The 27,559-nt window shown below is 46.2% G+C and overlaps 1 protein-coding gene across 5 annotated transcripts in view; it reads right to left on the reverse strand.

Annotated features, from left to right (window-relative positions):
• Positions 1-27,559, reverse strand: part of JARID2 (jumonji and AT-rich interaction domain containing 2) — a 532,325-nt gene that overhangs the window by 82,217 nt on the left and 422,549 nt on the right. For all 5 annotated transcript variants that reach the window (XM_033934611.1, XM_033934614.1, XM_033934613.1 and 2 more), the window contains one exon: positions 14,491-14,673. In XM_033934611.1, the coding sequence (XP_033790502.1) occupies positions 14,491-14,673 (183 nt within the window). The remainder of the gene's footprint in view (positions 1-14,490; positions 14,674-27,559) is intronic.

Consider the following 27,559-nt stretch of genomic DNA (forward strand, 5'->3'; position numbering starts at 1 on the left):
CTAATCTTTGAATTTGTATACCGCGTCATCTTCTAATCTAGAAGCTTGACTTGGTTTACACAAAAAAGTTGAAGAAGTGGAAGACAAAATCCAAATTAACTAAAACCTAACACGTCTTCCATACGTGAGATCAACTAAATCCACAATAAGAATAGTAAATTTAAGAATGTAGAAAGTTGAATTTAATGAGTTTCAGAATGTAGAAAAAGTTGCGTTTTTAATGATTTTCTGAAGATTTGAAGGGACGAAAGTGTTCTAATTTCAACAAGAAGCTTGTTCAAAATGGATGCAAATAATTATGCAAAAGATCGAGAAATGTAACCTTTAGCTTTTGATCTTCTAAAAGACGGGAAAGACAATTTATAAATCTGAGAAGTCCTGGTTTTTAAGGACTGCAAGGAATTCAAAGTAGTGCCTACCAGTGGTGTAAAAATTTCATGTAAGATTTTAAATGTTATAGTTGCACATTTAAATTGAACTCTGTAATAGACTGGGAGCCAATGAAATGCCTTTAAAAGAGGAGACACATGATCGTATTTCTTCTTTCCAAAGATCAACTTGGCAGCTGTATTCTGAATTAACTGTAACCTATTCAAATTTCCCTTACTTAAACAGACATAAAGAGAGTTACAGTAATCTAATTGTGCTAATATTATAGCCTGTACCAGTATGGCAAAATGCTGCTGATGGAACAGTTGACAGACCTTCCTTAACCATGCCCGTCTATGTGTTCTATAATTTTATTCTTTATAATAGTTTCCACTATCTTGCCCGAAACTGAATTTCCCAGATCAGCCCTGGAACTCTTTTTAAGCAACGGTGTTACACTGGCCCCCTCCAATCTTTAGGTACTACAGATGATTTTAACAACAAGTTATAGATCACTAACAAGAGATCAGTAATTTCATGTTTGAGTCCTTTCAGTATCCTGGGGTGTATACCATCTGCTCCATGAGGGATTTATTTATTGCAAAATGGTATGTAAAGCCCTGGAAAAAAATTTCCTACCCATCCAAAACTTATTTTCTTGCATGGTTGTGGAACGGATAATAATTTCATTAACATTCATTTTAATTTGGTGTGCTACCAGGGTTTCCACATGTTAATACACATGCTGAAACCCTTTCTGCACTGCTCAGCTAGTAAAGTCTGCTGTAAGCAATGTGAAACATGCAGCAACTGTGTGGAACAAGTCTTCTGCATCAAATCCTAAGTAATGGAATTCTCAAGAGGGTAGGATGGTTATGTGCCTGATGAATCCTGCTGTCTGTGGAAAACACCAGTTGCAGGGAGAGCATCAATGTTTTTCTGCCAACAAGCAAGATCAAGTCAGGCACACAAGTGAGAGACTCCCCAGTTCAGGTTTCTCATTTGTGGAAAATCACACAGGTTGGCCAGAACAGCATAATGAGAAGCACTGTCTCCTAGTATAGACTGGTAATAAACAAAGACCAGGTCACTTCAAGAGAATCAAAGTACTGTACTTTAAATGGCTCTGATCTATAAGATATTGATAATCCCGGCATGATTTTGGTTGGTATAAGCTAAATGCTGACAGCCTGAACATTTCTGTACTTTCCCCAACCCTGAAGAAGAATGAAACGCGTCGGTGGGGAACGAAACAGCAATGATTCTTAAGCTAAGTTTCAATTTATGAATATATCTATAAAACTGATTTTAAGAACAAGCACTGGCACTTTAATTAGGTTGAATAAAATAAACTTTATAAAAATAAATTAGATATACAGAAAGCTCTGATGAGGATTTTAAGCTCTGATGAGGATTGTCACCACACAGGCTCTGATGAGGATTTTAAGTTCTGATGAGGATTGTCACTACACAGGCTCTCTTGTTGAGAGTTTAAGTGTGGCTTACTGAGGAGCTTCGGTGGAATATATAAATAATAAAACCCTAGCCGCGCATGCGCACTCTGAACTGAGTGCTTCCATGATCTGTAGGTCTGTGGCCGCAGGAGTGCGTATGCGCGCTACTGGCAGCTAGCACGGACCTCCCTGCTCTCCAGCTCCTCCAGGCATCGAGCAGCAGTCCTCCATCCAGTCCACCGAAGGGCTCTTCTGTCTGCAAAAGCCTACTGAGGATCGCGGCCGGCTGTAGCGAACCTCACTGGCTGCTCTTCACCTCAGTAGCATGTTCCCTCTGACGCACCGGATCGCGTCAGAGGGAACGTGCTTTCGAGGTGCTTAGCGCCTGCGAGGTTCGCTACAGCCGGCCATGATCCTCAGTAGGCTTTTTTGATTGCAGATTGCTCTCTCACTCTCTTTATTCGGGGCAGACCAGGAAGAACAGGTAAAGGGTCGGGTACTCGGCTACCCGGCTGTAACCCAGGGTGGGCCTGGGGGATGGGTTGAGAGCGGCCAGTCCGTGCTATAGTTCGTGTGACCCCACTCCTCCCGGGAAGCGCTATAGGAGGAGAGCCAGGCTGGGGGCACCAAGGCAGGGTCCAAGTCCAGGCTGTGGTAGCCTCCGGAGTCAGGGTACTGGGCGGCACCGGGGTAGCTCTGCAGGGAGGGGTGGAGGCACACGTAGCCCAGGTACATGCCGACATCCGTTTGCTTCACCCCCCCTTATAAAAGGAAAGGTTGCGAGCGTTGGGGAGAGTTGGACAGAAGGGGGTGCTGCAGGCACTCTGGAAATGGGAGGGGGAGGAGAGGGCCCAGGGATCCGGGTGACAGGGGGAGAGAAAGTGGAGGGTGGTGTGGGCACCCATGTGCAGGCGCTGCAGAAACCCGGGCAGAGGATGCAGTTACTGCTGCACTGGGATAGCGGGCTCGAGTGAAGCAGCAAAGATGATCGCTGGGAGCAGTACTGCTGAAGGAACTGAGAAGGGGGAAAGGGGCACTTCCAGTTGCAGCAAGTGGATTTTCTTTTTACAGCTGATACTACTGCTGCTGCTCTGTCACTGAACTTGAAATGTTGTAAAAGGATGACACTGGATGTTGGAAAGGGGAAACAGAGACAAAGGGAGCTATGTTGGATGAGGGGGAAGGGATACAAGGGATTGACAAATAAGTTGGTGATGGATGAAGGAAGAAATATATAGTGGAAGATGGGGTGATTCTTGATGGAGGGGAAGACAGAGACAGCAGCATGCTGGCTGGGATAGCAGAGAGAGAGAGAGAGAGAGAGAAGATGGAGGATGATGCTGGATGGGGAGAAAAAGGTGGAAATAGGGAAGGTAAAATGGGAAATGGGAGCCTGAATATGGGTAAAAGGAAGGGAGAGGGGTTATTGCTGGACAGGAGGAGCAGGGAAGGGGTACTATTGGAGAGGGGGGAGGTAAAAGGAAGGGAGAAGGGCTACTGCTGGACATGTGGAGCAGGGAAGGGGTACTGCTAGACATGGGAGGTAAAAGGAAGGGAGAAGAAACAGAAAGAAAGACAGACAGACAGGGGGCCAGGGAGAGAGACAGACAGAAAGAAAGAAAGGGGGCAGGGAAAAAGAAAGACAAAGAAAGACAGACAGAAAGAAATAAATGCCTCAGCACCCCATTGTGCTAAAAGTCTACACATCTATTCTAGCACCCGTTAATGTAACAGGCTTAAACACTAGTATATAAATAAGAAGTCATCATTCAGAATTTGAGACTTTAAGTTCTAAGGAGGTGTATTAAAGAACCAGTTAGTGGTAGTATTCAGCCAATTGGTGCCACTATTTGTTTGTCTGATCTATAAGAACATGGTGACAGGTCAATTGCTCAGTTGTCCGCGCGCCATTGTCTTGTGCGCAATTGTCTATGAACCTAAGAACATAAGAATAGCCTCACAGCTCAGACCAATGGTCCATCTAGCCCAGTAGCCCATCTTCACAGTGGCCAATCCATGTCACTAGTACATGGCAAAACTCCAAAAAGTAGAAATATTCCATGCTACCAATCCCAGTTGCTCATCTCATGGTGGCCAATCCAAGTTACTAGCACCTGGCAGAACTCCAAATAGTAGCAACATTTGAAGCTATCGATCCAGGGCAAGAGGTGACTTCCCTCATTTCTATCTCAGTAGCAGACTATGGACTTTTCCTCCAGGAAATTGTCCAAACCTTTCTTAAAACCAGCTACATTCACCGCTCTTACCACAACCTCTGGTAACACGTTGCAGAGGTTAACTATTCTCTGAGTGAAAATATATTTCCTCCTATTGGTTTTAAAAGTATTTCCCTGTATCTTCATCGAGTGTCCCCCTAGTCTTTGTAATTTTTGACAGAGTAAAAAATTGATCCACTTGTACCTGTTTAACACCACTCAGGATTTTGTAAGAGTAGCATTAGAGGTGGAACCACCGGCCTGTTGTTTAATCCAGAGCATTCTGCAAGCAGATATCGAATACACCAACAGCCTATCCAGGGCCTGTATAAGGTCATTCAGGGTGTCAGCAACCGGCTAGGGAGGAGGTGGGACCGCTGGACGACGGAGACGGGAAGGGAGTGGTGAAGGAGGAGAAAGAAGTGGCAGAAAGACTTAACATGTTCTTTTTGTCTGTATTCACAAACAAAGACACATCCAACATACCGGAACCTGAGCAATTCTTCAATGGAAATCAAGCAGAAAAATTAACATCCATGGAAGTGAGCCTTGAAGATGTACGCGGGCAGATAGAAAAACTAAAAACTGACAAATCCCCGGGTCCGGACGGAATCCATCCAAGGGTTATGAAGGAATTAAAGGAGGAGATAGCGGAACTCCTGCAGGAAATTTGCAATCTATCCCTGAAAACAGGCATGATCCCGGAGGACTGGAAGATAGCCGTTACGCCCATCTTTAAAAAGGGATCAAGAGGTGACCCGGGAAACTACAGACCAGTGAGTCTGACCTCGGTTCCAGGGAAAATGGCGGAAGCACTGATAAAAGAAAACATCGATGAACATTTTGAAAGAAACGAACTTCTGATAACCAGCCAACATGGTTTCTGCAAGGGGAGATCGTGCCTAACGAACTTATTGCACTTCTTCGAAGGAATTAACAAACGGATGGACAAAGGAGACCCCATAGACATCATATATCTAGATTTCCAAAAAGCCTTTGACAAGGTACCCCATGAACGCCTACTCTGGAAACTGAAGAACCATGGGGTGGAAGGAGACGTACATAGATGGATCAGAAACTGGTTGGCGGGTAGGAAACAGAGGGTAGGAGTGAAGGGCCACTACTTGGACTGGAGGAGGGACACGAGTGGGATCCCGCAGGGCTCGATGCTCGGGCCGCTGCTATTTAATATATTCATAAATGATCTAGAAACAGGGATGAAGTGCGAAATAATAAAATTTGCAGACGACACCAAACTATTTAGTGGAGCTTGGACTAAAGAGGACTGCGAAGAATTGCAAAGTGACTTGAACAAACTAGGGGAATGGGCGACGAGATGTCAGATAAAGTTCAACGTTGAGAAATGTAAAGTATTACATGTGGGAAACAGAAACCCGAGGTACAACTATACGATGGGAGGGATGTTATTAAATGAGAGTACCCAAGAAAGGGACTTGGGGGTAATGGTGGACATGACAATGAAGCCGACGGTACAGTACGCAGTGGCCGCTAAGAAGGCAAACAGAATGCTAGGCATAATCAAGAAGGGTATTACAACCAGAACGAAAGAAGTTATCCTGCCATTGTATCGGGCGATGGTGCGTCCGCATCTGGAATACTGCGCCAATATTGGTCGCCGAACCTTAAGAAGGACATGGTGTTACTCGAGAGGGTTCAGAGGAGAGAGACGCGCCTGATAAAGGGGATGGAAAATCTTTCATACACTGAGAGATTGGAGAAACTGGGTCTCTTTTCCCTGGAGAAGAGGAGACTTAGAGGGGATATGATAGAGACTTACAAGATCATGAAGGGCATAGAGAGAGTAGAGAGGGACAGATTCTTCAAACTTTTGAATAATAAAAGAACAAGAGGGATTCAGAAAAGTTGAAAGGGGACAGATTCAAAACAAATGCTAGGAAGTTCTTCTTTACCAAACGTGTGGTGGACATCTGGAATGCGCTTCCAGAGAGCATAATAGGGCAGAGTACGGTACTGGGGTTCAAGAAAGGATTGGACAATTTCCTGCTGGAAAAGGGGATAGAGGGGTATAGATAGAGGATTACTGCACAGGTCATAGACCTGTTGGGCCGCCGCGTGAGCGGACTGCTGGGCACGATGGACCTCAGGTCTGACCCAGCAGAGGCATTGCTTATGTTCTTATGTACTCCAGCCATAAGAAGCTTAGGAGGGGGCTCTAAAGCCTCACTCTCCAGAGAACGCAGCCCGGACAAATAAGTGCATGTGACAAAGGATGCTGCCAAGGCAGTTTTGACTACCACAGCCGCTGCCTCAAAGAGGCTCCTGAGAACCACATCCACACGGCAGTCCTGCACATCCTTGATCACCACACCACTTTCACTGGGAAGGGAGGCACGCTTAGTCATCTGCACAACCAAAGAGTCCACTTTAGGTTGACCAAAAAGCTGTTGGCACTCCTGCTGCATAGGGTACAAACGGGACATAGCCCTCAACCCCTTGAGAATGCCTTCTAGAGAATCCCATTGCTCTGAGGTAAGAATGCTCATTAACAGGATGCCAGGGAAAAGCAGAAGATTGTGCTCATACTCCGCAAAGGAGAGGAGGAGGTAGAATGAGCCGGCTTAGTGACTAAATTCAACTTCTGCAGAGTCTCTGAAATAAAATCAGACAAAGTGGCAGACAGAATTATGGAATTATCCATAGGATCTAAAACCAGAGAAGGATCCGAAGATCCAGAATACTGTCCCGAGTCTCCTGCCATGGGGAAAGACCATGGAAAACAAGAGATCCGCAAGCTGATCATCCTCATAAGCATCACCTAGACCAGGGTCAGCTAACTAAGGAACAGTCAAATAAATTCATAAGGGGGACCTCAAACTAGGTACTCTATATTGTATGAGTGATTAAAGAAAATATAGCAAATCTGGTGCAAAATCACTCTGCTATGTTCAGATGTCACTTTTCTCAAAAATCATATAAACTTATAATAGAACATATGCTCAGAAACAGAGGCAAAAACAAGGGGCAAACCCCAAGAATATCGCTTTACCACCCAATCATTGCATATTAAATGTATTTCAGTTGATATCAAAAAGTATTCAATGTGCTGTGTACCCACAGTCTATCACGTTCTCATGAAGATAAAAGTTCCAAAATAACAAACTTATCTTAGATTGAAGGTTCTGACGCGGCACGTTTCGATCCTGCGTCAGGGAACCAAATACTTGATTCAAAAACTTTTATCTGAGGTGGTGTTGTCTCAAAAAGTATTCAAAATCATTTAAAGATGTAACCAACAGGCTACCTTCCTCCACCAGTTTTAATGGCTGTTAAGGCTGGTAGTGACAGCACTGTTAAAAGTGCATCTTGTGGCGTGTGTTTTAACTATGGCTAATGAAAAAAATAAAAAATTACATGAAGAATCAAATTGTCATCTATTTTATTTTTGGTAGGAGTAGTAAAAGGTCGTTTCTTGAGAGCGTGTATTATAGCCCCCTTTGGCAGCAGGAAAGATGTCCAGTCTCTCCCGCTGCCAACCGACATATACAACTGGCAGCGCGAGAAATGCCCCATATCTCCTACCACCAGCTGACACTTCCCTGGCAGCGGGAGACATGCCCAATCTCTGCCATCCAAATGACACATCCCCCCAGGCAGTGGGAGAGAAGCCCAATGTCTCCCACCATCAACCGACACACCTCTCCGGCAACGGGAGAGATGCCCAATCTCTCCTGCCCAACCAATATACACCCCCAGCAGTGGGAGAGATGCCCAATATTTTTCACCAACCAACACCCCCTCCCAACCACCTCCCTCGGCAGCGGGAGAGATGCTCATACTCTCATGCACCCCTCCCCCCGATTTCTCCCCCTTATCTTATTTTACTACTACTATTTATTATTTCTATAGCGCTGAAAGTTGTACACAGTGCTGTACATTTTAACATACAATAGACAATCCCTACTCAGAACTGCTTACAATCTAATTTAGACAGGACATATCAGAGTTGGGGAGATTATGGTAGAGGAAATGATACCGTGGGTATAGGTATCTATCAACAGTGAGTGGGAGTTAAGAGTTGAAAACAGTTTCAAAAAAGTGGGCTTTTAGCTTGGATTTGAATACCGCTAGGGATGGAGCATGACGTATTGATTCAGGCATACGGTGCCACAAGAAAGAAGGGACAAAATCTGGAGTTGGCAGTGGAAGAGAAGGGTACAGATAAGAGGGGCTTGCCCCATGAATGAAGATCACGGGGAGGAGCATAGGGGGAGATAAGTGAAGTGAGATATTGGGGGCTTCAAAGTGAATGCACTTGTAAGTCAGCAAGAGGAGTTTAAACTGTATTTAGAAATGGTTGGGGAGCCAATGAAGTGACTTGAGGAGAGGGGTAATGTGAGAATAGCGGCTCTCATGGAATATGAGTCGTGCAGCAGAATTTTGAACAGATTGAAAAGGTGAGAGATGGGTGTGTGGGAGGCCTGAGAGAAGTACGTTGCAGTAGTCTAAGTGCGAGGTGATGAGAGCATGGACAAGGGTTATGGTAGTGTGTTCAGAGAGAAGAAGACAGATTTTGGTAATATTATAGAGGAGGAAACGACAGGATTTGGCGGTTTGTTGGATCTGAGCAGAGAAGGAGAGAGAGGAGTCAACGATCACTCCAAGTTGCGAGCTGACAAGACAGGAAGGAGGATAGTGTTATCCACAGAAATAGAGAACGGTGAGAGGGGGGAGGCGAGTTTAGGTGGGAAGATAAGTAGTTCAGTTTTAGCCATATTCAGTTTGAGATGGCGGTGAGACATCCAAGTGGCAATATTAGACAAGAAAGCTGAGATTCGGCCTCAATTCCTGTGGCGAGATAGATCTGGGAGTCATCAACAAAGAGGTGATATTGAAAACCATGAGAAGAGATCAGTGTACCAAGAGAGCGGGTATATATGGAAAAGAGGAGCGGGCCCAGGACAGAGCCTTGTGGTACACTAATAAACAATGGGATGGCAGTGGAGGAAGATCCACCATAACATAAGCTGAAGGTACGATGAGAGATATAGGAAGAACACCAGGAGCGAGCAGAACCCTGGAATCCCAGTGAGGACAACATGTCGAGAAGGAGGTGGTGATCAACAGTGTCGAAGGCAGCAGACAGATCGAGAAGAATGAGGATAGAGTAGAGTCCATTGAATTTGGCCAGGAGCAGGTCGTTAGAGACTTTAGCAAGGGCAGTTTCTGTAAAGTGGAGAGGGCGAAAGCCCGATTGAAGCGGGTCAAGAATATTATGAGAAGAAAGGAAGTCCAGGCAACAGTGGTGAACAGCATGTTCGAGTAGTTTGGATAGGAAGGGGAGGAGGGAGATAGGGCGGTAATTGTAGGGGTTTAGTGAGGGCTTTTTAAGGAAGGGTGTAACTACAGCATATATGAAGACATCAGAAACTGTAGCAGTGAAGAGCGAAAAGTTGAGGATGTGACAGATGGGAGCGATTACAGTGGGAGCGATGGATCCGAGTAGGCAGTTGGGCAGCCATTTTCAGATTGCTGGCTAGAGGGATGCCTATACTCTCTTCAACCAGCAGGTCCGCCTCTTCAAAATGGCGAGCCTACCCTCCCTGGTGCATCCTGGGATGCATTGGGGAGGGGCCTGAGGCTCTGATTGGCCCAGGTTGTTTAAGGCCTTCCTATGGGTGGGGCCTTATGCATCTGGGCCAATCAGAGCCTTGGCAGAGAGCTCTCATTCAGCAAAATAGAACCTCTAATGCAGTTTCACAGATCATAGTAACTAAGGCAAGGCTTCAAAGAAACAGTTCCACCTTAACATGCTTGGCACACTGGTATAGCTAATGCTGCAAAGATTGAATGGACAGGCTGGGAGTATAGGTCCTCTAGAGCAGTGTTTTTCAACCTTTTTTGGGCAAAGGCACACTTGTTTCATGAAAAAAATCACGAGGCACACCACCATTAGAAAATGTTAAAAAATTTAACTCTGTGCCTATATTGACTATATATAAAGTAATTCTCTTGAATAGGAATCAAATAAACACAAAGAAAGTATTTTATAATTACTTTATTATGAAATATTAAGTAAACAGAATAGTGAAAAATTATAAAATACTTTATTCAGTGCGAAACCTGGGCCTGTTTGGCTGAACACAAAGCTGATATTCTTGCTGGAATCGAAGAAAGACACACACGTAGCTCTTCGTCAACAGCCGTTCCCGTCACCGTCCCGTCACCGTCACCGCCATCCCTTTCACCGCCCCGTAACCGTCCCCGCTGCATCCATATAAGCCTTAGTACTGTAATATTTAGCTTATTCCTTTCTTATAAATCAAAGTTCCTGCTGCTGAACTAGAGAAAGAGATGTTCAGCTGGCAGGGCTTTGTTTATAAATTTTTATCAACACAACTAATATACTATTTTATCCTAAAGCAAAAAATAAATAAATAAATATAATTTTTTTTTCTACCTTTGTTGTCTGGTTTCTGCTTTCCACATCTTCTCATTCAATTCCTTCCATCCACTGTGTGTCTTCTCTCTACGTCTTCCATTTGCTGTTACTGTGCCTCTCCCTTCACCCCCCCCAATTGGTCTAGCACTCATCTTCTTCCCTCCGCTCCCCCATAGTCTGGCATCTGTCTTCTTCCCACTCTGTCTTCCACATTTCCCTTCGGGGTCTGTTCCTCTCCACCCTCCTTCAATGTCTGTCCTATTCCTTTCCACCACCACCACCCTTCCCTCCCTCCTTTACCATCTGTTCCTTTCTACTACCCTTCAGCTCCTCTCACGTGGCTTATCTATCTACCTTCCTCCCTCTTATTTTCATGGCACGTTACAATGTAATTTGTGCAAGCCACTGGAGCCTGCGAGCTCGGTCCCTGTCCCATCCCCACAAACCATCTCGCTTCTGTGCTCCTATTTTCTCCATTTCTAATATCTCCCCTATGTATCTGTCATTGCCCCCCCCCCCTGTGTCCATATACCATCCCCATGGCATGTCCCCTTTATGTCTCTGTCCCTATGCCCCATGCACATAATTTCCCCTCTTTCTGTTACCTTTCTGTGTCCAGATTTCCCCTATCTTCCTCTTCCATACCAGTGTGTCTCTTCTTTTCAACCCCATCTAGCTTTTTTCCCCTCTTTCTTCCCCCCCCCTGCTTCTAGCATCTGGCTCACCTGCCTGTCCTTCCCTTTCTTTCCTGCTGTGGGTTTTTCTTTCCGTCTTCATCCCCTTGGCCCAGAATCCTTTTCCCTTTCACTCCCTCCTTCCAATTTGAGCCGGGAACACGAGCTATCGCACGGTCCCCGCAGCCACCACTCGCCTGCCCAATCGATCCTACTGTTTAGCCAGCTCTCTCCCTTCGCCTCACCTTAGTTTGTAGGTTTTGTTTTTCGGCGACATGCACGCAGTGTTCAATCTTCTGCTCTGCTGCAACTTCCTGTTTCCGGTTGCGTCAGAGCAGAAGATCGAAACTGAACAGCAGCGGGGAACGGGGGAGTCTCATGGGAGCGCGTGCGGGACCCGGCCTGAGGCCTAATCAGTGTCTGCACCGTACGGCACACCAGGCAACATCTCGCCTGCTCTAGAGCAGTGTTCTTCAACTTTTTCACATCTAAAATAAAAGAAATATTTTGTGGACCGGCAAACTACTAAGACTGAAATTTTTTTTAAAAAACCACATTTCCGCCCCATCTCCGCGAGCTTGGTCCCCGCAAACCATCTGATCCCATCCGCACAAGCCTCAGTTATGATTTTATATTGAACGTATTTTATTAAAGTATAAAAAGAAACAATATTCTGTACAATTGTCATTTTATAAATACAAATATACAGAGCAAGGACCAACAAAACCCCTGTCTCCCCTCCCCTTCACATATATTCCCTCTACTATCAAGAAAACTGAACAAGCCAAATTATTACAGAATGCTACACAGAAATATCATGCTAACAGAATACTGCAGTCACACATGACAGGAATAGTGTCAGAGAGAGTCCTAAGTCAGCTGGAAGCTAAAGAAGCACTGCCTGGGCTTTGCAGTCCCCCATTATGTCTCTAGCAGGATATATATTTCACATTTGATATATTCTAATGACAAAATAGAAATAAAATTATTTTTTTCTACCTTTTATTGTCTCTGGTTTCTGCTTTCATCTTCTTTTCACTCTCTTCCTTCCAGCATCTGCCCCTTCCATCCATTGACTGCCCTCTCCCCTTCCATATGTATCTGCCTTCTTTCTATGCTCTTCTCTCCTTTCCATTAGGCCTGTGCCTTCTCTCTCCTTTTTACATCATTCATTCCAGCTTCACTGCTTTCTTCATTTTTATCTCTCCTACACCAGATCTAGCATCTTTATCCCTTGCTCATTTCTCTGCTGACCCCCTTTCCAGCATCAATCTCTCTCTACTTTCTCATTCCTCTGTCTCTCCTCTTTCCCTCATCTGATCTCTCCATTCCACCCTGACCCCTTTCCCTCCTCTAATCTCCCTGTCAGCTGTTTCCTTCCTTTTTTCCTTCTCCCTTCTCTCCTCCCTCTATTCAACAGTAACTCTCTTCCCATCCCTTTCTCTCCTCCCCTCCTAGCAACATCTCTCCTTCTACCTCCCTCCAGGTCCAGTAGCAGCTATCTCTTTATCCAGCAGCTTCCCAGCCTCCAACAGTGGCTTCCTCCCCTTCCAGCAGCTCTCAGTACTTGCCTGCAGCAGCGATTTACTTAGGCAGCTTTGGGTCCGTTGCCGCCTCTGAAGAAAGAGGAAGTTGCCGAAGTGAATCACTGCCCTGGCAAGTACAAAAGCTGCTGGGAGGGGAGACAGCCACTGTTGAAGGCTCCCCATGATCTCGCTCCCACGCGCCCTGCACATTTGCGCCCCCCCTGGCACAAACAGCATTGCACCACAGGCCCTGCCGCCTAAGACGAGCCGGAGGTTCCTACCCGTAGCCCTGCCGTCGAGTCTCCATGAGTGAGCGGCCCGCAGACAGGAAAGCTCAGGGTCAGTGCCGTACCACTTGCTTACCCGTGGACGCTGTCAACAACCTGGTGGCAGCTAGTGAACACAGCACAACCCTGCAGCTGCATTGGCTTAACCCGCTGCACCTAGAGGCACCCTCTCAACCACTGGGTGCATGCACACATCCCGCATGTGGGCGGACTCTCCTCCTTGTGCTGCTACTACTACTGAAAAAAAAAATAGGCCTGTCATTTACTTCCTGGGTCAGAGCAACAGATACACAATCTGCTGATTACAGGGAGCAAAAGACACACTGATTGTGAGTACTTGGGAGGGTTAGGTGGATGCACAAGGAAGCCGTCGTGGAGGGAAGGCCCAGATGCTGCCAATGGCCCCAATCCACACGCCGGCCAAGCCCACCACCTGAGGCTGGATGGAACAGCAGCCTGCAGCCAAAACCACTGCAGTCGGGGCACCCACTGCTATACACCCGGCAGGAAATTTAACCGCATTGATCTCACCGGCCCTGCGTGGACCAGCAGAAATTTTCTGCAGACTGGCACCGGTCCGCGGACCGGCAGTTGAAGAACACTACTCTAGAGAATCTTTATCACAGAATCCAAAGTGTGAGGCCTCAAGTCCTAGTGATGGGGCAAATACCAACTGACTCATCAGTTTCATCCTTCTCCAGTTTACAAAATTATGGATAATTTATGTTATCCAAATTAAGATAATACCATTACTAAACTCAGTCATCTATGATTTTTGGGTATAAGCTGTTCTTGTAAATATTATCAAACTACCACAAGAGAATGTGGAAAATGTTTAGTCAAAAAACAAACAAACCCCCAACCCATTAAAATTCCATAATCTCATTTAGTCCAAACATCTATTCTCAAAACTATTGATGGTTCAAACCTTGCTGTTGGAAGAAAAAAGCCTCTAAGTCCTAGATAAGAGCTAAACAAGCATTTCATCAAATTTCCAGGGACAACTTCATTGGCAAAAAACATGTTGACCAAAACATTCACAGCAGCAAACATATACTTATTATTTTACCTAACTCCTTATGTGAAAAAAAATAATTCAACTTATCTGAAGAAACTCTTAACTGTGGTCAGAACTTTAAATACCCAAAAGTGAATTGGTCTCACCAAGTTCTTGTTAACCTTAAAGGTCCTGTATCCGCAGCTACTATATCAGTCAGTGTCTCAGCAAAACCAAATTTCCAACTATGTCTCAAACGCCTCCAATTTTTCTTAAGTATTTATTAAGGGTAATATTTTAAATTAATTAATTTTGTGCATACCATGACAAGTCATGAACCTCATGCCTAAGCTAAGGAGTGTAGGGTATGATCTCCATCTCTCAAATTTACCTTTAATTTTTTGCCTTAATATCTGCATCATGCCAGAGTGCTTCCTTCTAGAGTTCTTAGGATACAATTGATGTTAAAAAAAAAAAAAAAATCCATGTGTCTAACAATATGTAAATATGCAGATTACACTCTTGTCATTTTAAAAACAATCTTACCTTGGCAGTCTTAAAACCCATGCTTGTCCACTGGGTGGTAGCAAAGTGCACAGTTTCTGAAACACTGTAGCCGCAACATACTTTAGACACAAAGGATCCTGGAAAGCAGACAATGAACTGGCCGCTTTGCTGTACAGTACGATGCACCTTGATCCCCTCTTTGCACAACTCCTCTGGGGAGATCTACAAACCAAAACACACATGTCAAACTATGCTCTCTCTCCATGTCCACATTGTCCCTGGCCCTGTTATGGCACTTCTTTAGAAGAAAGTATATCACCTTTTCCTACACCCACAGCATTTTAGTGCAGAATACACTGTACCCTTCTAGATTATATTCTCAATTCCTAATAATAGTACCTCTTGCAACAGCGTATTGATAGAGATCATACAATATGCAGCAAAACTGTACAACATTACATCAGTGGTTCTTCACCTGTATAGTGGAAATGGGAGGGGGGGGGGGAATGCAATGGAAGACTGCTACCTACGTCCTGGGGTTAGCATTACAAGAAGCAGCCTACCTCCTTCTCCCCATCTGCTGAAGCAAGGGGGAGCTGGAGCTGAATAGGGCCATCTGTCTGTTACCTTCCTCCCCACCCTGTGAAAGACAAAAGGCCAGAAAAGCCAGAGAAGTGTTCTATATTTATTTAGTGCACTTCTGTCACTGGGTAAGATCAGTTAATTAGGGTGGTTGAAATACTTATTGCCATTAGAAAAGCAAAGCAAGAGGAGATTAAGTGCACATAAAGCTAATGCATTTGGGGGGAAGGGGATGAGAGGAGGGCTTGATGGAGTAAAGGTTGAGAACAACTGCATCCCATATGTATATAGCAGATACAGAATACCACATTAACATAATTATCAGAAATATGTTTAAAAACCTAATAAGAAGTACTTTAAGGAATAGATTTTAAGCAGGTCATTCTATTTTTCATGTACAGTATACATCAGTTACACAAGATAAATGACAGAAATATGGTCTTTCTGTAGGCTGCTGTGCATTTTGTTAAAGAAGTAGTTCTTATCTAAATACTTTCCTATCATTTGCACAGAGTGCTGAAGTTACTGTGTTACCAAAGGGAAAATAATATGATTTTCTCTTCATTACTATAGAAAAGCTATAATCTGTGCATACTGCATGACAGACAAAAATGCAAGAAAGCATCAAGCAATACTGCGTAAAAAGAGTTTCCCAAGGGCTGACTAACGATATATCACATCCTGAAGAGCAGAGAAGACCTGATCTTCAAGTCAATTAAGTCTTTAATAGCAACCATACAAATGGTAAAAATATCAAGACCTGACACACACACTGTTTTAGCTAAAAAGCTTGACACCATTGCTCTGACTGAAAATTACTTTTGCTTTGAAAGATGCAGTGATAATATGGGATGATTTAAAAACTGTAGTAAGAGGGAGAAGAATTTCATGAATGCCCTATAAAAAAGGAAAGAAAGGGAGGCTAAAGAGGATAAACTGTAGTGGTTAATTTTTTACTTAGAACAAAAGCATAATGCAATCCTATCTCCTACAGTACTCAATGAACTGGGAGTAGAAGACAGTTTCTGGCAATGAAAGCTGAAAAGATTGCTCATTCTTTCGAGTGTGAAACAAATGTATTTCTGATGTGGGGGACAAAGCAGAACGATTGTTAGCTCATAAATGAAAAGCAGTGACCTAGAAGTCTCAAGTGTTAAAGGTGATTGACAAACAGGAATATGTTAAATATCTTTAGAATATTTTATGAGAATTTATATAGGCAAGAGAGGAAGATGAAATATATGAATATTTAGATCATGTTGCTTTCCTTATTCTTTTGGGGAAGTTCATGAAATTTTTAGAAATGGACAGATCGAAAGCGGAGGTAGAACAAAGATTATGTACTTACCCTGGTAAGCTCTTTTCCAGTAGATAGGTGAGACATTCTAGACCAGTAGTTCTCAACCCTGTTCTGGGGACCCCCCAGCCAGTTGGGTTTTCAAGATATCCCTAATGAATATCCATGAGAGAGATATGCATATAATGGAAGTGACAGGTATGCAAATCTCTCATATGTATATTCATTAGGGATATCTTGAAAACCTGACTGGCTAAGGGGTCTCCAGGACAGGGTTGAGAACCACTGCTCTAGACTACTGAGATAGGTAATGTCCCCTTGGCCACGTGCTATCTGCAGAAGGAATCCACTACGGAATTTTATCTGTGCTTCTGCTCTACTTCACTGGGCTCCTTAGCTCTCTCTACAGTTAGCACCCAAGCACCGAGCGCCACTACATAAACGTGAAGTAGAGACACCTATGGCAATCAAGTTCAGGAACAATCATTCTGCTTAATGGCGCCATTTTCACATAGCACTGCCGATAGAATTGTAGCTGTATGTGGCAAGGATATTTTTTGAAGTACTGACCATAAAAAACAGTACCAAACCGATCCGTGATTTGGATAAGAGTAATAAGCCTCATCCAGACTGGCTTCAATTAGTTTAAGCAGTTTTAAGCAGCACAATAGCATTGACTAAGTTTACCTTTTGGTCAGATTCTGAGTGGGTTTCTGAGATTCTTTTCCTCCCATTATTATAGGACATTTACTTCTTGCTGCATTATAAAGAATCCAATTTTGGTTTAAGCTGCTATGATCACCATCACCTTGGGGAGCCATTGCCAACCCAAAGGGCAAAGATGAGAACTCGTAATGCTGTTCCAGGATATGAAAACGCAAAAATTTGTGGTGGGCTGGAAAAATTGGAATGTGCAAGTAGGCTTCCATGAAATCCAGCGAGAAAAGGAACTCTCCTGGGGCCATTGCTACAATGACCGATCACACTGTTTCCATGCGAAAGCATGAAACTTTGAGAATCGTATTCACATGCCGAAGATCCTGAATAGGCCTCCAATCTTCAGAGTCTTTCTTTGGCACGATAAAGTATATGGAGTATCTGCCTGAGCCCAAGAGTTTGGGCGGCACCAGCTCTATAGCTTGAATATCCAGAAAGCGCCTTGAACCTTTAGTGCCTGAACCTTTAGCGTCTGAAACTTTAGCGTCTTGTCCGGACGACCCACAAGAGAGTCCACAAACCAGTCCATCAGAGGTCGGGCAAATTCTAGCTTGTAGCCTGACTGAATAATGTCCAAGGCCCACTGGTCAGACGAAATGTGAATTCAGGCAGACAGGAACATTGAACTGAGAGGTTACTGCGGTATATAAGTGAATTTGTTTTAAAAACATTAAAGAAACATTCCTCAAAATAAAGTACTGTAGTTTAAATAGAAAGAAAAGATAGGAGGTTTACACTTACTTCGTTCTTTATCCATCCCACTGTTCCCTCTCCACCACCACATCCATTTCTCCCTATCATCTCTTTCTTCCCATTACACCTTTCCCACCAGCATGTCCAATATTTTTCTCTCCCTCCTTGTGCCCAACAATTTTCCTCTTTCTTCATTTCCTCATGTGCACTCTCTCTCTTTCCTTCTCACTCAGACTCCCATACCCAATAATTCTTCTTTTCTATTCCCTCTCCCACCTCAGCATCTCCTTCCTTCACTCCCTCCATTCTTTCTTTCTATGTCCCAAGTTCATGCTCCCCTTCCTCCATTCTGTGTCCCAAGTTCATACCCTCTCCCTCCATCCTTTGTCTGAAGTTTCTTCCCTTCTTTCTGTGTCCCAACACACTCCTCGTCCTCCTTCTCTCATTTGCCTCCCTCCCACGAGAGTTACCTCCTCTGGCTGGCTCCCTCCTCCCCGCCGTAATTCTCTTCTCAAAGCCTTGGTTCCTGCATACGACCCGCAGCTGACTCGGAAGACTTCCCTTCCTGCCCCAACACAACCCTCTTCCTCCCTTCCGTTTCCCAATGTGTTCCTCGTCTTCCTTCTCACTTGCCGCAGAGTTGCCTTAGAGGCAGAATCACTGACTCCCTCACCTCCGCAGAGGATACCTGGCACAATCTCATGTGACATGCCAGCTTCCCAGCCCTCGAGGACCTGGAGGAGGAAAGGCCAGAAGGTTTTGCCACATCCCCCTGTGCACATGGTATACAGACGCTTCTCTGCCAGCAATCTGGCACAATCCAAACATGTGCATGACAGATTAGGGGCCAAGTCCAATCCCACCAATTTTAAGTAAAATCGAGGGGTTTTAAGGCAGAATTTAAGCTTAGAGAAAAAGATTGATAAAGATCCATGATAGACGCCGTAAGTGAATTCACCCCTAAAATGGCAAAAATAAACAATTTTCAAAGACAAAAAATTGCAATTTGGGGTTTGAAAAAGTGGGAGACCTGAATCCTATCTCAAAAACGCATTTTACAGACCCCCCCCCCCCCGAAGCTCCCATAGGAAATAATGGTGGTGTACTCCCATAGGAAATAATGGTGGTGTACTCCCAGTCACTGAAGTACCTTGCCAGTCAGTTCTTTTTACTGCCAGTTGGATGGAGGAAAAGGACTTTTTACCTCAGAAAAAGCTCCAACAGGACCAAACTTCAAGATCTTCGGACTAGCATTTGGACAGACCCCAACTGAAACTTCCGCCCCCCTCGGAACCTCTCCACTCGACCGGGGGTGGGAAACGCATCTTGAACCCTGAAATCCTGAGGGGCAATTACTCAGGACACACCCAGTCTGCACTTAAACCTCTAACAAGGTCAGAAAGCAAGCTAGCTCCCAGGGGGACAGACCCAGAGCCCAAACAAGGTGGCACACAGCAGGCTGGCTCCACAGGCCCACTGAAGTTTCTCTGTGAAGCAACAATCTGTCTCTGTGGACTTCCTTTCCTCCAGCAGAAGACCACTGCAAGGGGTCTCATGGCACATAAGCCACCGAAAACTAACTTTTAATTGAAAAAAATAAGAAAAAGATGCAGAGCAAATCAGAAAGATTTCTGCATGGATTGCTTGCACAAAATGAAACTGCAGGGGGCTCTGTCTCTCTAGTGGTAGTCCTCAGTAGTAGTAGGAACACATGGTGAGAAAAGTGTGAATTTCTGCAGGTCCTGGATCGCGGAAATGGATTGGACACCTTGCATATAGAATCCAGAAGGGACATACCAAAAATGTAATGCTGTCTCTGGGCTCAAAGTCAATATGGATAAATTGGAGGCTCTGAATGTAAACCTACCCAGTGGAGACTGAAGAGAGCTTAAAAGGTAATTTCTGATCTAAATGGGCAAAAGAGGTTGTGAAACATCTGGAGGTGAAAATAGCTAAGTATGGTGAAAGAATCTTCCACATCAATTATGAATCCTTAGTCATAAGATTTATGGGGCCCAATATGCATCTAGCAGTGATCATCATTTTGCTGAGCACCACTGGTATTAAACCTAAAAATTCAATGTTGAAAATTCATAAGAACATAAGCAATGCCTCTGCTGGGTCAGACCTGAGGTCCATCTTGCCCAGCAGTCCGCTCACGCGGCGGCCCAACAGGTCCAGGACCTGAGTAGTAATCCTCTATTTATACCCTTCTATTCCCTTTTCCAGCAGGAAAATGTCCAATCCTCTCTTAAATCCCAGTACTGTATTCTGCCCTATAACGTCCTCCGGAAGCGCATTCCAAGTGTCCACCACACGTTGGGTAAAGAAGAACTTCCTGGCATTCGTATTGAATCTGTCCCCTTTCAACTTTTCCGAATGCCCTCTTGTTCTTTTATTTTTTGAAAGTTTGAAGAATCTGTCCCTCTCTACTCTCTCTATGCCCCTCATGATCTTATAAGTCTCTATCATATCCCCTCTAATAGATGCTGTCATTGTCATCTTGAAGTAGGGATATTGGATCATTTGATGTTTTATTGTCTCTTGATACTCAATTTTGGAAATCAATATGGGAACAAATTAATAGGATGGAAAAATTATGTTCTTACCTGTTAATTTTCTTTCCTTTAGACGCAGCAGATGAATCCAGAGACCAATGGGATAGCACACATTACAGCAGGAGGAAATAGAGAAACTGATTAACAGGTGGTCCTATTGGCTGGCACTCCTCCTGTATCTCCAGTATAGCTCCTTGCCCAAGCATCCGTAACCATCAATAGGCATAGCATGTAAAAAACTTCTTTCCCATAACAAATCTCAAAAGGCAATAGTACAGAATACAACCATCAATAATAACAAACTTCGAAAGTTGGAAAAGAAAAAAACGACAAACAATATCCAGAAAGGGTGGGGTTCTGGATTCATCTGCTGCGTCTAAAGGAAAGAAAATTAACAGGTAAGAACATAATTTTTCCTTCCTTAGCAACAGCAGCAGATGAATCCAGAGAACAATGGGATGTAGCAAAGCAATCCTCAATCTGGGTGGGAAGCAAACGCCGCCTCCGTAACAACCGAAGCACTAAACGCATCTACCGCATGCGCCCCCAAATCCAATCAGTAATGCTGAGAGAAAGCACTCTCGGAAGACCAAGTAGCCCTGAGATAAAACTCCTCCAAGGAAAAAACCTCTGGACCGAGTCCAAATAGCCATCGTTCTGGCGGAATGGTCATGAAGTTCTTTCGCCAACCACTTCCCTGCCATCAAGCAAGCGTAAAGAATGTCCTCCTGGACCCATCGAGCGATGGAGGCTTTGGACGCCGCCATACATTTGAGGCGTCCCGTGCATAATACAAAAAGGTGATCTAAACAACTAAAAGTCGTTAGAAACCTAGCACGCGGAGAACGCTACGCACTTTCAAAAAAAAAAAAAAAAAAAAAATGCAGTGAATAAAAGCACATCTCCCCATTTCTCCTCCCAGGAAGAAGGAAGGAAAAGTGAGAGTGTCATAAAAGAAAGGATGACACCTCCTTATAAAGAAATTGTGGTACTGTCTGAACTGACACCCCAAATTTTATAAATCAGAAATAGGAATCCCCAACAAACAAGGCCTGCAGCTCAGAAAACCGCCGAGCTGAAGCCATGGCCACAAGAAACCCCGTGTTCAACGGTACATCCCTTTAGAGTCTCAAAAGACAAGAATGAAATGAGGCCTTCGGTAAGCTGCAAAGAAGTACCTTAAGACTGTACTCTGGACAGGGCTTTCTAAGAGGTGTACATTTAGGAACTGAACTATATGAAGCTGAGAAGTAATCGAAGAGCAATATACCAAGCCCTTGTAACAAGCTAAGAATGGCACGTGAAGCTGAAGGGAATTGAATGCTAAGCCCTTGGCAATATACTTGTGCCAAAAAAGAACTCTGAAAGGGTGAAAATGTTAAGAAGTACCCAAGAATGGAAAAACCTCTAAAAGGAAGCAGAAGCAACAGGTGAAGACATCTGTATCGCCTGAATAAGAGAAGAAACAACCTGCTTCGCATAACCCTTACATGTCAGCCATGACTTTTCAAAAGCTAGGCCGCAATACCAAAGTAGTACGAATATCCATGTTGATCGGACCCTAGGTGCGCAAATCCAGAGATACCAGGAAACTCAACAGTCCGGCTGTCGAAAGACTCATCAGATCCGCATAGCAAGGATGGCGCAGCCAATCCAGAGATTCTACAAATACTGTGCCCTGAAAGCGAGCTTGAGATGGCAAATCCAAGCAATCATCAGACAGGGGAAAACACTGAAAAGCACAGTTACTTACCGTAACAGGTGTTATCCAGGGACAGCATGGGTGACGTCACCGACGGAGCCCCGATACGGACCTTTTTAACTAGAAAGTTCTAGTTGGCCGCACCGCGCATGCGCGAGTGCCTTCCCGCTCGACGGAGGAGAGCGTGGTCCCCAGTTAAGATAAGCCAGCTAAGAAGCCAACCCGGGGAGGAGGGTGGGACGTAAGAATATCTGCCTGCTGTCCCTGGATAACACCTGTTACGGTAAGTAACTGTGCTTTATCCCAGGACAAGAAGGCAGCATATTCTTAACGCATGGGTGACCTCCAAGCTAACAGAGAGGGAGGAGGGATGGTTGGCTATTAGGAAAATAAATTTTGTAACACAGCTTGGCCAAAGTGTCCATCCCGTCTGGAGAAGGCATCCAGACAGTAGTGAATAGTGAACGTGTGAACTGAGGACCAAGTGGCAGCCTTGCAGATTTCCTCGATGGGCGTGGAACGGAGGAAAGCCACAGAAGCAGCCATAGCTCTGACCCTGTGGAACGTGACAGCACCTTCCAGTGAGAGACCGGCCCGAGCATAACAGAACGCAATACAGGCAGCAAGCCAGTTGGAAAGCGTCCGTTTAGAGACAGGACGACCTAGACGGTTAGGATCGAAGGTCAGAAAGAGCTGAGGGGACGAGCGGTGAGCCCTGGTACGGTCAAGGTAGTATGCAAGGGCACGCTTACAATCCAGCGTGTGCAACGCCTGTTCCCCAGATGAGAATGGGGTTTAGGGAAAAAGACAGGCAACACAATGGACTGGTTGAGGTGAAAAGCCGAGACCACCTTGGGAAGGAATTTAGGATGGGTACGCAGAACCACCTTGTCATGGTGAAAAACAGTGAACGGTGGATCGGCGACCAGTGCATGCATCTCACTAACCCTCCTGGCAGAGGTGATGGCAATGAGGAAAAGCACCTTCCATGTTAGAAGTTTGAGCGAAGTTGTGGCAAGAGGCTCAAAAGGGGGTTTCATGAGGGCTGATAAAACCACATTCAGGTCCCAGACGACAGGAGGAGGCTTCAGAGGCGGTTTGACATTGAAGAGGCCTCTCATGAACCGGGAAACCAGTGGATGAGCCGTGAGAGGTTTTCCGAGGATAGGCTCATGAAACGCAGTGATGGCACTGAGGTGGACTCTGATTGAGGTAGACTTGAGGCCAGCATTGGACAGAGAGAGCAAATAGTCCAGTACAGTTTCCACCGCTAATGAGGTGGGATCATGATGATGCAGTAGACACCAAGAGGAGAACCTGGTCCACTTCTGATGGTAACATTGGAGGGTGGCCGGTTTCCTGGAGGCATCCAAAATGCGACGGACAGGCTGAGACAGATTCTCTGGAGAGGTCAGCCCGAGAGAAACCAAGCTGTCAGGTGGAGCGAAGACAGATTGGGATGCAGTAGAGACTGACGTTGCTGCGTAAGTAGAGTAGGAAACACAGGAAGAGAATTGGCTCCCTGGAGCTGAGCTGAAGCAGGAGGGAGAACCAGTGTTGGCGAGGCCACCGAGGAGCGATGAGAATCATGGTGGCCCTGTCCCTGCGGAGTTTGGATAACGTCCGCAACATCAGAGGTAGTGGAGGAAAGGCATAGAGGAACCGATCCGTCCAGTCGAGCAGGAATGCATCTTGGGTCAGACGATGAGGAGAGAAGAGTCTGGAACAGAACTGGGGCAGCTGATGGTTGTGAGGTGCTGCAAAGAGGTCCACCTGCGGAGTGCCCCAGCGAGCAAAGATGGAGTGGAGTGTGGAAGGGTCCAGAGTCCACTCGTGAGGTTGAAGGATGCGGCTGAGATTGTCGGCCAGGGAGTTCTGTTCGCCCTGGATATAGACAGCCTTGAGGAAGAGATTGCGGGCCGTGGCCCAGGTCCAGATGCTGAGAGCCTCCTGACAAAGGAGGCGAGATCCGGTGCCACCTTGCTTGTTTATGTAGTACATGGCAACTTGATTGTCTGTGCACAGGAGAAGAACCTGAGGGCAGAGAAGGTGCTGGAAGGCCTTGAGAGCATAGAACATGGCTCTGAGTTCCAGGAAATTGATGTGATGTTGACGCTCCTGCGGGGTCCAGAGTCCCTGGGTGCGTAGATCTCCCAGGTGAGCTCCCCACGCATAGGGGGAGGCATCCGTGGTTATGATCATGGAGTGAGGGGGTAGATGAAAGAGTATACCCCTGGAAAGATTTGAGGAGTTCAACCACCATTGAAGAGATTGCTGAAGAGACGATGTCACAGAGATGGGATGAGAAAGAAGATCCGTGGTCTGTGACCATTAGTTGGCAAGAGTCCATTGAGGTGTCCTGAGGTGGAGTCGCGCCAGAGGAAGCACATGGACCGTCGAGGCCATGTAGCCCAGGAGGACCATCATCTGTCGGGCAGGAATGGAGTGATGAAGGAGCACCTGACGACAGAGGTGGAGCAGGGTCCGTTGACGGTCGGAGGGGAGAAACGCCCTCATTAGTGTGGTGTCGAGAACTGCTCCAATGAACTGAAGTCGCTGTGTGGGAAGCAGATGCGACTTGGGGTAGTTGATCTCGAACCCCAGGAGATGGAGGAAAGAGATGGTGTGATGAGTGGCTTGTAGCACAAGTGGAGATGTAGGTGCTTTCACCAACCAATCGTCCAAGTAGGGGAACACCTGGAGGTTGTGAGACCTGAGGAAGGCCGCCACCACAATAAGGCACTTGGTGAACACCCTGGGCGATGAAGCGAGGCCAAAAGGTAGCACTTTGTACTGATAGTGACGGTGCTGTATCTGAAACCGTAGGTAGCGACGTGAAGTCGGATTGATTGGGATGTGAGTGTAGGCCTCTTTGAGGTCCAGGGAACATAGCCAGTCGTGTTGAGAGAGAAGAGGGTAAAGCGTGGCAAGGGAGAGCATTCTGAACTTCTCCTTGACCAGACACTTGTTGAGGTCCCTGAGATCAAGGATGGGACGAAGGTCTCCTGTCTTCTTGGGAACCAGGAAGTAGCGGGAGTAGAATCCCTGACCCCTTTGGTCCGGAGGCACCTCTTCGATGGCATTGAGAAGAAGGAGGGATTGGATCTCCCTCAAGAGGAGGGGGGTTTGGGAGGAGTGAGAAGCAGACTCTACGGGAGGATTGTCTGGTGGAAGAGTCTGGAAGTTGAGAGAGTAGCCGTGGCGAATGATGTTGAGGACCCATTGGTCTGATGTGATGACCTCCCAACGGCTGAGGAAGATTTGGAGGCGACCTCCGATAGGCTGAGGAAGAGGCAATGATGATGGGAGACTGGCTATGCCCTGGAGGAAAAAGTCAAAAGGGCTGAGATGGTTTTGACGGAGGGAGAGGCTTGGCAGGTTGGTGAGACTGTGAGCGAGCCTGAGATTGATGCTGTTGACGAGGTTGGCGAGGCTGCTGTTGAGGCGGGTTGAGAGGTCTGACCGAGAACCTGCGCTGGTAGGAAGACTGCTGTCTGTAGGTGCGAGCAGGTGGAGTCTTCTTTTTAGATTTAATCAGAGTGTCCCACCTTGTCTCATGTGCTGAGAGTTTCTGGGTTGTTGAGTCCAGGGACTCTCCGAAGAGTTCATCACCCAGACAAGGTGCGTTAGCCAGGCGGTCCTGGTGGTTAATGTCCAGGTCAGAGACTCTCAGCCATGCCAAACGTCGCATGGCCACCGCCATGGCAGATGCGCGAGAGGTCAGTTCAAATGAGTCGTAGATGGAGCGAACCATGAATTTCCTGAGTTGGAGGAGGCTGGAAATATGTTGCTGGAAAAGAGGGACCTTACGTTCAGGAAGGTATTTCTGTAAGGAGGAGAGCTGTTGCACCAGATGCTTCATGTAGAAGGAGAAGTGGAAGGTGTAGTTGTTGGCTCTATTGGCTAACATGGCATTTTGGAAAAGGCGCTTACCAAATTTATCCATGGTTTTTCCCTCTCTGCCAGGAGGGGTGGAGGCATATACACTGGAACCGTGAGATTTTTTCAAAGTAGATTCCACCAGGAGGGACTCGTGGGGCAATTGAGGCTTATCAAATCCTGGGATTGGAATAACCCGGTACAAGCTATCCAATTTACGAGGGGCTCCAGGAACCGTGAGGGGAGCTTCCCAGTTTTTATAGAAAGTTTCCCGTAAGATGTCGTGGACGGGCAACTTCAGAAATTCTTTGGGAGGTTGCTCAAAGTCTAGGGCATCGAGGAAAGCCTGAGACTTTTTAGAGTCGGACTCTAAGGGAATGGAAAGAGCTGCTGACATCTCCCTAAGGAATTTGGAGAAAGAGGATTGCTCTGGTTTGGAGACGGTGTCGGTCATGGAGGGTTCTTCGTCAGTTGATGAAGCGTCCTCCTCAGTGCCGTGAGGGGAGTCTTCCCACAAATCTGGGTCCCTAACGTCGGGGTGCGTACGTTTGGACATCGGTGTGGAGGGCTCGGCATGGCAGGTCTTTGAAAGAGATTTGCCTGAGTACACCGAGGAGGTACCGGGTGAGGAAGACCGATGTCGTTCCTGGGACCGGACAGGGTCGGCAGCATCACGGGTATGTACTGTAGGTGTTTCTGCCAAGAGCACCGGCATGGAAGTATTAATCGGTACCGAGGGGGGTCGACACCGATGGGACAGTGTGAGGCTCGGACCGGTCCCGTACCGGAAGGTGCGGTGCCAGCAACGCCGGCAACAGTTGTTGGAGCTGTTGTTGCAGCTGCTCCTGTAACTGTGTTTGGAGTATGGCCGCGATGCGGTCGTCCAAGGGAGGCACCGGTACCACTTTTTTCTTCTTCGGTACCATAGGTGCCGCTCTACGCTCCGGCGATGAGGAGGCCGATGATGAGGCACTCACCGAGATTGGAGCGGAGCGTTTGCGGGGCCGGTGCGGTACCGGGAGGGCCGGTGTCGCAACCGTGGCAGGAGGGCGCTCAAGGGAAGTGGGAGGCTTCTTAGCCGGCTTACCTGGGCCCAATGACCCCAAGGAAGGGTCCGGTGGTGTCGATGTTGTCGGTGCCGACTTTTGTGGTGCCGTCGACGTCGCAGCCGGTTCCATGGCAGATCCGGTACCAAACAAAATATTTTGCTGGATCTGCCGATTTTTCAAAGTACGCTTTTTAAGCGTAGCACAGCGGGTGCAGGTGTCAGCCCGATGCTCTGGACCCAAGCACTGGAGGCACCAATTGTGTGGGTCGGTGAGGGAGATCGGGCGTGCACACCGCTGGCACTTCTTAAAACCCGGTTGAGGGGGCATGAATGGAAACACGGCCTCCGCAAAATTGAACCCGGAGGCCTGTATGGTGGCAACAGGCCCCGCCGGGGCCGGCCTGAAAAAATAAGGAAAACTCGACGAGTTTTTTTTTTTTTTTTTAAACAAAAATAAAGGGAATCCGATAAGAAAAAAGGAAAGAAAGTGAAAAAATACGCGAGCGGGAAGGCAAAAATTAGTTTTTCAACGGCCGTTGAAAACACATGCGTCTTCTTCGCTCCGTGGAAACGAAGAAACTGGGGACTGGAAGAATGGTCTGAAGCTCCAAAAATGGTAACCTGACCATGCT

This window comes from Geotrypetes seraphini, chromosome 2, assembly GCF_902459505.1.
Source record: "Geotrypetes seraphini chromosome 2, aGeoSer1.1, whole genome shotgun sequence".
NCBI lineage: Eukaryota > Metazoa > Chordata > Amphibia > Gymnophiona > Dermophiidae > Geotrypetes > Geotrypetes seraphini.